The sequence below is a fragment of the Eimeria necatrix genome, genomic scaffold (assembly GCF_000499385.1).
Source record: "Eimeria necatrix Houghton genomic scaffold, Enh_scaff508, whole genome shotgun sequence".
Classification (NCBI taxonomy): Eukaryota; Apicomplexa; class Conoidasida; order Eucoccidiorida; family Eimeriidae; genus Eimeria; species Eimeria necatrix.
Window position 1 is genome coordinate 7,501 of NW_013654384.1, and position 10,000 is coordinate 17,500.

Here is a 10,000-nt window from a genome sequence, read left to right on the forward strand (position 1 = left end):
ATGTGCTGCTCTTAGTTGCTGCTGCTGCTGCTGCCTGTGTTGGGACCTTTGAAGCGAAGCCGCCGCTGCTGCTGCTGCTGCTGCTGCTGCTGCTGCTGCTGTTGCTGCTGCTGCTGCTGCTGGGGACAAGCAGAGAGGTGGACACTGCAAGCGATGCTGCCAGCATCTGCTGCTGCGCCTCGCTGGCGCACACAGCAGCCGCTGCAGCAGCCACATCTGCTGCAGCAGCAGCAGCATCTGCTGCTGCTGCTGCTGCAGGCCGCCCTGCTGCTGCTGCAGGTGCTGCTGCTGCTGCTGCTGGATATATACCTGAAATAAAGGGTGGGGCAAAAAATGCAGCATCCAGGCGGAAGGGTCTTTTGGACTTTCCTTTGGACGCAGCAGCAGCAGCAGTTGCTGCTGCTGCTGCTGCTGCTGCTGCTGCTGCTGTTGCTGCTGCTGCTTCGTTGGCTGCTGCTGGCGTCTCTGCAGCCGCCGTGGCTGCTGCTCCCTTCGAAGCAGCTGCTGCAGCCTGGTGAGCCGCAGCAGCAACAGAAGGTGCAGCAGCAGCAGCAGTAGTCGCTGCTGCAGCAGCAGCAATGTCTGGGGCTGCTGCTGCAGCAGGTGCTGCTCTTGTTGCTTCAGCAGCAGCAACAGTGCGCAGCAGCCGACGCATGCATGAGTTGCTGCTGCACTTTTCTGCTGCTGCTGCTGCTGCAGCACGGGCCTTCATCCTTCCCAGCAGCGTCCACGAGCCGCCGTGTTGCTGCTGCTGCTGCTGCTGCTGCTTTTGCTGCTGTTGCTGCTGCTGCTGTAGTTGCTGCTGCTTCTGGCTGTACACGGCGAAATCAGCAGCAGTGAGCAATTCTTCCCGCGATATTGCTGCTGCTGCTGCTGCTGCTGCTGCTGCTGCTGCTGTGTCACTTAGCTGCTGCTGCTGGTAGAGGGGGCTCGGAGGCAGCGTCCCCTTAACAAGCAGCTGCAGCATCGGAGGCAGCAGCAGCTGCTGCTTTTGGTGCTGCAGTTGCTGCTGCTGCTGCTCCTGCTTCGCTTGCTGCTGCTGTGGCTGGTCTCGCTGCTGCTGCTGCTGCTGCTGCTGCTGCTGCATTTGTTGCTGCCACGCGCTGCCGGACGGAAGATTCTCAGCTGCTGCGGATTTTGCTTCTGCTGCTGTTTCTGCAGCAGCAGCAGCAGCAGCAGCAAGAGCAGCAGCAGGTTGCATGCCACCTGGTGCTTCAGCAGCTCCTGGTGCAGCATCAAAACCTCGTCCTGCTGCTGCTGCTGCTGCGGTTGCTGCTGTCGCTGCTGCTGCTGCTGTCGCTGCTGCTGCTGCTGCAGGCGGCGTTTTTGCTGCGCTGCTTTGCTCACCAGAAAATTTATCCAGTGCAGGAAGACAAGCTGCTGCTGCTGCTGCTGCTGCTGCTGTTGCTGTTGCTGTCGTTGCTGCTACTGCTGCTGCTGTGGCTGCTGCACCATCTTCCGTTTTGTCTGTAGGTGCTGCGCAGTGCATTACTCTTGCTGCTGTTCCTGCTGCTGCTGCTGCTGCTTCTGCATCTGCTGCTGCTGCTGCTGCATTTGCTGCTGTTGCATCGGCTGCTGCTTCTTCAGCTGCCTGTGCATCCGCTGCTGCTCCATCTGCTGCTGCTGCTGCTGCTGTATCTGCTGCTGCTGCATCTACTGCTGCTGCATCTACTGCTGCTGCATCTGCCGCTGCTGTATCTGCTGCTGCTGCATCTTCCGCTGCGTCCTCTTCTGCTGCTGCACCTGCTGCTGCTGCATCTGCCGCTGCTGTATCTGCTGCTGCTGCATCTGCTGCTGCTGCATTTGCTGCTGCTGCATGTGCTGGCGCAGCTTCAAGGTTTTGTGCTGCCTGTGCGATTGTCTCTGCTGCTGCTGCTGCTGCTGCACTTGGGTCTTCTGCTGCTGCTGCTGCTGCTGCTGCTGCTGCTGCTGCTGCAGCTGAGTTTTGCATTGATGCAGCTGCGGCATTTACTGCTTCTGCTGCTGTCTCTTCAACTTTTGCTGCCGCCAGCGCGTCTGCTGCTTCTGCCTTTGCAGCCGGTGCTGTTGCTGCTGCTGCTGCTGCTGCTGCTGTTGCTGCTGCTGCTGTTGCTGCTGCTGCTGCTGCCTCGGCTCCTTCCTCTATCGACTCCACTTTCAATTCTGCTGCTGCTGCTGCTGCTTTTGCTGTCATTTCTGTCTTTTCTTCTGCTGCTGCAGTGTCGGCTGTTGCTGCGTCTCTTGCTGCTGCTGCTGCTGTTTCTGCTGTTGCTGCTGCCGCTGCTGCTGCTGCTGCTGCTGCTGCTGCTACTGCTTTTTCTGCATCGTTATATGCTGCCGCTCCCGTTGCTGCTGGATCTGCAGCTGTTGCTGCTGCTGCTGCTGCTGCTGCTGCTGCTGCTATTTCAGCTGCTGCAGCTCCTTTGCTTGCAGCTGTGTCTGGTAGAACATTTGCTGCTGCTGCTTCTGCTGCTGCTGCTCCAGTTGCTGCTGCTGCTGCTGCAAGCTCAAGCTGACTGCTGCTGGGAGAACACAGAAGTTTCTCCCCACAAGCTGAAGCAGCAGCTTCTGCTGCTTCCTTCTGTGCTGCTGCTGCTGCTGCTGCAGCTGGCGCAGCAGTCACTGGGTGGGCTGCTTCTGCTGCTGTTGCTGCTGGTGTTGCTGCTGTTGCTGCTGTTGCTGCTGCTGCTGCTGCTTCTGCTGCAGCAGGCATCGCCCCTAAGCCTGTGAAGCTGGTGAAACTATCGCTGTCTTCATTCAAATTGAGGCTGTTGCTGCTGTTGGCTCTGCTGCTGCTGCTGCTGCTGCTGCTGCTGCTGCCCTCCAGGCTGCTGCTCTCGTCTATTGGACTGTCCATTTTGCTGCTGCTGCTGTTTTGCTGCGCTGCTGCAGCTCCCACGATATCTTTTGAAGGCCTGCTGCCCTTGTTAGTGCTGCTGCTGTTGCTGCTGCTGTTGCTGCTGCTGTTGCTGCTGCTGTTGCTGCTGCAGGAGCAGCAGCAGCAACAGCAGCAGCAAGTGCAGGAGTCTACCCCGCACCCACTGCTGAGCTGCTGCTGCTGCTGCTGCTGCTGCAGCTGCTCAGCAGCAGCAGCTAAGGTTTCCGGCTGCTGCAGCAGCCGGTGCTGCTGCTTCTGCTGCTGCTGTTGCTGCTGCTGCTCGTCTGCTGCAGCAAAGACAACACCAGACTCCACTCTAAATTCTATTTGCTTCCTTCACAGAGTTGTTTGCTGCTGCAGTGCATGCACTGGGGCTGCAGCAGCAGCCCTTAGGGGCACTAGGGGGCCCCACGGGGCCCCCGGGGGGCCCCCGGGGGGCCCCCAGGGGGCCCCCCGGGGGCCCCCTTCTAATTAGAAACGAAAAAACAATTTTTAATTATATAAATTTAGTTTAAAATAATATTTTAATCATTTTATATGGCCTGCTGCTTCCGCTGCATGTGCTGCTGCTGCTGCTGCTGCTGCACGTGCTGCTACTGCTGCGCTACTGATGCTGCTGCTGCTGCTGTGGCCACTGCTGCTACTACTGCTGCTGCTGCTGTGGCCACTGCTGCTGCTGCTGCTGCTGCTGTGGCCACTGCTGCTACTGCTGCTGCTACTGCTGCTGCTGCTGCTGCCGCTGCTGCTGCTGTGGCCACTGCTGCTACTGCTGCTGCTGCTGTGGCCACTGCTGCTACTGCTGCTGCTGCTGCTGCTCTGGCCACGGCTGCTACTGCTGCTGCTGCTGTGGCCACTGCTGCTACTGCTGCTGCTGCTGCTGCTGTGGCCACTGCTGCTACTGCTGCTGCTGCTGCTGCTGCTGCTGTAGCTAGTGCAGCAGCTTAGACTGCCAAGGGAGTTCTTTTTGTAGCTTTAAAATTGATGCGGCCAAACTAGATTCTGAGAGTTGCTGCTGCAAAGGCTGCAGCAGCTGCATCGGCAGCAGCAGCAGCAGCAGCAGCAGCAGCAGCAGGTGTAACAGCAGCAGCAAGAAGCTGCACGGACGGTTGCAGCCGTTGCTGCAGCAACAACAGCAGCATGAGCCGCTGGCAGCAGCAGCAACAGTTGCTGCTGCAACAGCCTCATCTTCAGCAGCTGCAGCAGCTGCAGCAGCAGCAGCAGCTACAGCAGCAGCAGCAGCAGCAGCAGCAGCTCACTTTGCCTTCACTTGGCGTTTTTGCTGAATATTCTTTTGACTCTTTTCTTCAACTTCGTCTTTCTTCTTTTACTTCTTTTTTCTTTTTTATTTTTTATTTTCTTTTTATTTTCTTTTTATTTTCTTTTTATTTTATTTTTATTTTCTTTTTAATTTCTTTTTAATTTCTTTTTGCTGCTGCTTTTGTCTTCTTCTGTTTCTCCCGTTCTAAAGTGCCGCAGCCCAAACGCCTCCTATTGCTGCAGCAGCAGATGCTGCTGCAGCAGCAGCAGCTGCAGCAGCAGCAGCAGCTGCTGCTGCTGCTGCAGCTGTTGCTGCAGCAGCTGCTGCTGCAGCAGCTGCTGCTGTTGCAAAAGCATTGGCGCCCCTGCGGGGCTCCTGCGGTGTCGATACACCCCAACGCCAAAAGGCCCTCACGCGGCAGCGCAGTCCCACTTGCTGCTGCTGCTGCTGCTGCTGCTGCTGCTGCTGCTGCTGCAGCTGCTGCTGCTGCTGCTGCTGCTGCTTCCTAAGTGCTGCGCCAGTCTGCAGTTGGCTAGCTGAGTTAGCGCCCGGCTAAATTTGCTGAGGGCTGCCTCAGCCTCCTCTTCTGCTGCAGCAGCAGCAGCAGCAACGTGCTGCTGCTGCTGCTGCTGCTGCTGCTGCTGCAGCTGGCGCAGCTGCTGCAGCGGGGGGACTGGCAGCTCTTTAAAGAGACACTCCAAAGCTCTGGGGGGCCCCCACCGCCACAGCGCTATTACGTAAACTGCTGCTGCTGCTGCTGCTGCTGTTGCTGCTGCTGCTGCTGCTGCTGAATCAGCAGCAGCAGCCTGCGCACATGCAGCAGCAAAAGCTCCGCTTTCGCCACCTGCAGCAGCAGCAGCAGCAGCAGCAACAGCAGCACGAGGTCGCATGTCGCGGCAGCCGAGAAGCAACGCCTTAAGCAGCTGGTACTGCTGCGCCGCCCCACGCCTGCTGCTGCTGCTGCTGCTGCTGCTGCTGCTGCTGCTGTCAGATTCGCTGTCACTGCTGTCGCTTTGCTGCTGCGTCCTGTGGGCCGCTGAGATGGCAGCAGCAGCAGCAGCAGCAGCAGCAGAATCGCCTCGCTGCTGCTGCTGCAGCAGCTGCTGCTCGTAGGGCAAGGGGTAAGAGAACCAAGTGTCTGGATGCAGCAGCAGCAGCACCTTGACGCGTGGGCCCCCTGCTGCTGCTGCTGCTGCTGCTGCTGCTGCTGCTGCTGGAGATCCTGCTGCTTCAAATGCAGCAAGCTGCTGCTGCAGCAAAGGGGCCCACCCCTGCTGCTCAGCCCAGAGGTCAGCGCAGGAAATGGGGTGTACGTACACCTCACTGTTCTGCTGCTGCTGCTGCTGCTGCTGCTGCAGCAACTCCCGACTAATTATGCGGCCTCCACTGCTCCCAAGCACCCAGTGCCTGCTGCTGCTGCTGCTGCTGCTGCTGCTAGTGCTGCTGCTGCTACTGCTCCTCCCGCTGCTGCTGCTAGTGCTGCTGCTTGCACATTGCGAAGACAGTGCAGCAGCTGGAAGTGCCTCCCCTTGCTGCAGCGCTTGCTGCTGCAGCGCTTGCTGCTGCAGCGCTTGCTGCTGCAGCGGCTGCTGTTGCTGCTGCTGCTGCTGCTGCTGCAGAAGCCTGAGGATGAGCTGTGTGGAGAGGCCCGGATATCTGGAGCAGCACTTTAGAGAAAGGAAGAAGCAGCACTTGCTGCAGCCGCCCACCCTACCTAAGCAGCAGCAACTGCTGCTCTTGCTGCTGCTGCTGCTGCTGCTGCTGCTGCTGCTGGCGTGATCCTGGATCTGCTGCAGCAGCTGCGGGAAAGTTTCAGGCAGCAGATCCCCAACGCCTGCTGCTGCTTCCATTTCGAGGAAAGCCGCATACCGTGCTGTTGCTGCTGCTGCTGCAGCTGTTGCTGCTGCGGCTGCTGCTGCTGCTGCTGCTGCTGCTGCTGCTCTCGCTGCTGTAGCTGCTGCAGCAGCAGCAGCAGCAGTAATAAGCCAAAATCCACAGCAAAAAGTCAAATATGTATTTCAATGTCCAGATTGCCTCAGAAGAAGATGAAGGGGCCCCGGGGGCCCCCCATGGGGGCCCCCTGGGGCCCCCATGGGAGCCCCGTGTGGGGCCCCTGGGGGCCCCCTTGGGGCCCCCTGGGGGCCCCCTGGGGGCCCCCAGGGGCCCCCCATTAGGTTTGAAATGAGATAATCTTTTCTGTTGGCTTTTATATATTAAAAATAAAACAATTTGTTGAATTTTCAGCGTTAAGCTTGACAGTCAAACCCTAAACCCTAAACCCTAAACCCTAAACCCTAAGTGGTGCAGTGGTGGCCCACAGGAGGTTGGAGTGTACAGACAGCCGAGAAAACATTGCCAAATGGACTTTCGAGGGGAAAATGAGGGAAATTTTGGCGAAAAAAGAAGAAAATAAATAAATAAAAACAAAATTAATCATTTAATTCAACTTTTTGAGCTCTTAAACCCTCAAAAGTCTTCAAATCCTCAAATTCGGCTTTCCTCTTTCCCGCGAGGGTTTAGGGTTTAGGGTTTGGGGTGTATGTACACCCCGCGCGCTACGGCGCAGAGATCGCGAAGTGGAAATTCGGGAAATGAAAGAGTTGGAGAAATAAAAGAAATAAAAGAATAAAATAAATGAAAGAATTAAATAAATGAAATAAATAAATAAATAAATAAATAAATAAATAAATGAAAGAAACAAAAGAAATAAAAGAAACGCTCGCTCCGCGTTCTGTACGTACACCTGGAGGTCTTTGTCGCTTTTTTCGTTTCTTTTCATTTTTGTTTATTTTTGTTTATTTTCGCTCATTTTTATTTATTTTTAGATTCATTTTTGTTTATTTTTATCCTTTTTGTTTCATTTTGTTTATTTTTGTCCCTTTTTGTTTATTTTTTGTTTCTTTTTGTTTATTTTTTGCCTTCATTGTCTTCTTTTTGTTTCTTTTTGACCTTTTTTGTTTTCTTTTCTTTCTGCCCCCTTTTGTTTCTTTTGCTTTTTGCTCTCTTTGTATTGTCTTTTAAAATGCTTCTTGTTGCTGCTGCAGCAGATTCAAACGGGCAGCAAAACAACTAAGTGGCTTCCCTGCTGCTGCAGCAACACCAGCAGCAGCAGCTTGCTGCTGCTGCTGCTGCTGCTGCGGCTGCGCAACCACGCAGTTGCTGCTGAAAATAGATCTAAACTGTTTAGGCAGCAACACTAGCTCATGTGGAAGCAGCAGCAGCAACAGGGGCTTCTGCTGCTGCTGCCTACATTGCTTCTGCAGCTGTAATAGCAGCAGCAGCATCTGCTGCTGCTGCTGCTGCTGCTGCTGCTGCTTATGGCAGCAGCACAAAGTCTCCATCGGCGAAGAGCCGCTCATAAACTGCATCACCAATTTGATATCTGCAAACAAATAAAAAAATGTCCCCTGGCCCCTTAGCAGCAGCAGCAGCAGCAGCAGCAGCTGACGAAGCAGCAGCAGCAGCAGCAGCAGCAGCTGACGAAGCAGCAGCAGCAGCAGCAGCAGCAGCTGACGAAGCAGCAGCAGCAGCAGCACAGGAAGCAGCAGCACCCCATCCACTGCACTGGCAGCTACACCGGGTTCCCGGTAGCAGCATCTCACGCAAGTCAGCAGCAAAAGCAGCAGCAGCAGCAGCAGCAGCAGCAGCAGCAGCAGCAGCAGCTCGGACCCAGCCAGCCCAGCAACAGCAGCAGCAGCCACTTTCCCAAACTGCTGCAAAACAACCCAGCGAGCCCCAAACCACCAGCAGCAGCAGGAACAGCACTAACAGCAGCAGCAGCAACAGCAGCAGCAGCAGCAGCGACAGCAGCAGCAGCAGCAGCAGCAGCAGCAGACTTGATGAAGAGGAAGAGGGGCCCCTTGTCTGTGGGGTCGGAAGCATCACAAAATCCCAACAAGTTCTTTTTGCTTCTTTGCGACAAATCCATTTTGCTGCTGCGGACGCAACTCATCAGCGGCGCCCAAACGCTTAGTGCAGCGCCAAACTCCGGGCTAAACACCCTGCTGCTGCTGCTGCTGCTGCTGCTGCTGCTGCTGCTGCTGCTGCTGCTGCTGCTGCTGCTGCTGCTTGCTGACTGGTCCGGGGGGGCTGGAGGGCCCCTCGCTGCCTGCTGCTGCTGCGTCTGCTGCTGCTGCTGCTGCTGCGTCTGCTGCTGCTGCTGCTGCTGCTGCTGCTGCTTGGGAGCGGCGAATTGCTGCAAGAGTGCCGAAGTAAGCCTCCAGAATTATGAGGCCCCCCTTTTGCTTTTCTGCTGCTAAGACATTTTCTGCTTCTCGCAGCAGCAGCCGCTGCTCCGCGAGGGCCCTTTCGAGAGCAGCAGCACGCCGCGCTGCAGCAAGCGCTTCGGGGGCCTCCTGCTGCTGCTGCTGCTGCTGCTGCTGCGCTGCAGCAGCAGGCTCGCGGCGCAGCAGACGCGCAAACGAGTCCAGATATTCCAGAGAAAAACGCCCCTTTGCTGCTGCTGCTGCTGCTGCTGCTGCTGCTGCTGCTGCCCGCGACACAAAGCTCAGCAGCATGCACCAAGCAGCAGACACACCGCGCAAGGGACCGGCAATAACTGCAGCAGCAGCAGCAGCAGCAGCAGCAACAGCAGCAGCAAGTTTGACATTTCCAGCAAGTTTATGGAAAGGAGGCCTCAAAAGCAGCCGCAGACAAACAGCCCGCAGGCAGCAGCAGCAACTGCAGCAGCAGCAACAGCAGCAGCAACAGCAGCAGCAAGAGCAGCAGCAGCAGCAGCAGCAGCAGCAGCAAGAGCAGCAGCAGGCTACCTTGTTCTGGGTTTTGCATGCAGAGGAAGAGAGAAGGAGGGACACAAAGAGCAGCAAAAAGAGCAGCAGAGAAAAAGGCGGGGTTGCTGAGGAAGAAGCCCTGGATTGCTGCTGCTGCGGTTTGCTGCTGCAGCAGGTGCTGCTGCTGCTGCAGGCGCTGCAGCTGCTGCAGCTGCTGCTGCAGCTCCGCAGCAGCAGCAAACAGCCGCAGCGGGAAGGCCACGGATAGACCATTGGTCTTTCCTTTTAATGTCAAGTGCAGCAAACCAGGCCGCCACTCCAAAGAGTATAAAACCCTAAAACTCTCTTCGCCCCAGCCCCTCGAGAACACCCACTGCACCTGCAGCAGCAGCAGCAGCAGCAGCAGCAGCAGCAGCAGCAGCAGCAGCAGCAGCAGGGGGGGGGGCGGCAATGCAGCGGCCGCAGCGGTGGGGGCTCGGGCACTGCAGCAGCTGCAGCAGCAAGGGATGCCGCTGCTGCTGCGGTACCTGCTCTACAAGCAATTCCACAGCAGCAGCAGCAGCAGCAACAGCAGCAGCAGCAGCAGCAGCAGCAGCAGCAGCAGCAGCAGCAGCAGATCGCACCTTGGTGGTGAGTCCTCTCCGAAGGGAAACCTGGGGCTTGACAGCAACAACAGCAGCACGAGGAGCAGCAAAAGCAAAGACCCACTTGCATGCAGCAGCAGCATCATCTGGCAGCAGCAGCAAAGACAATTGTCTTTCTTCTTCTTTCAAAACGGGGGCCCCCAAAGACAGCCACTTCAACAAACCAAAGGGCCCCCCTTCGAACCAGGGGGCCCCCTGGGGGCCCCCCTGGGGGCCCCCCAGGGGGCCCCACGCGGGGGGCCCCTCATCCTGGGGGCCCCCCTGGGGGCCCCCCGGGGGGCCCCCCGGGGGGCCCCCCTGGGGGCCCCTCTTCTGTAGGGGGCCCCTAAGACCTCCCACTATGTTTGTTGGGGACTGGAGGAGAGTTGGAGTTGCTTCTGCTGCGCAAATGCCCTGAAAAGCTGCTGCTGCAGACACCCTGCTGCTGCTGCTGCTGCTGCTGCTGCTGCTGCTGCTGCTGCTGAACACCAAAGGCGTGTCTGGGGGGAGACTGCGGGGCCAACGGCGGGCG

The 10,000-nt window shown here is 57.2% G+C and overlaps 3 protein-coding genes across 3 annotated transcripts in view; 1 reads left to right on the top strand and 2 right to left on the bottom strand.

The window, feature by feature from the left end:
• The window catches only part of ENH_00059640 (hypothetical protein, conserved), a gene marked incomplete at both ends in the record, with an annotated part of 3,099 nt that extends 263 nt beyond the window's left edge, over nt 1–2,836 (bottom strand). Inside the window, one exon of the mRNA XM_013581905.1 lies at nt 1–2,836. This exon is cut by the window's left edge and continues 263 nt beyond it. Within this exon, the coding sequence (XP_013437359.1) occupies nt 1–2,836 (2,836 nt within the window).
• A 4,679-nt stretch (nt 2,837–7,515) lies between these two features.
• ENH_00059650 (hypothetical protein) lies at nt 7,516–8,088 on the top strand (the record flags this gene model as incomplete). The annotated part of the gene is made up of 1 exon (XM_013581906.1): nt 7,516–8,088. The coding sequence occupies one exon, from the start codon at nt 7,516–7,518 to the stop codon at nt 8,086–8,088; it is 573 nt and encodes a 190-aa protein (XP_013437360.1).
• A 19-nt stretch (nt 8,089–8,107) lies between these two features.
• Nucleotides 8,108–10,000, bottom strand: part of ENH_00059660 (hypothetical protein) — a gene marked incomplete at both ends in the record, with an annotated part of 2,765 nt that continues 872 nt past the window's right edge. Inside the window, 3 exons of the mRNA XM_013581907.1 lie at nt 8,108–8,673; nt 8,885–9,224; nt 9,469–10,000. The exon at nt 9,469–10,000 is cut by the window's right edge and continues 71 nt beyond it. Coding sequence (XP_013437361.1) covers nt 8,108–8,673; nt 8,885–9,224; nt 9,469–10,000 — 1,438 coding nt within the window. The remainder of the gene's footprint in view (nt 8,674–8,884; nt 9,225–9,468) is intronic.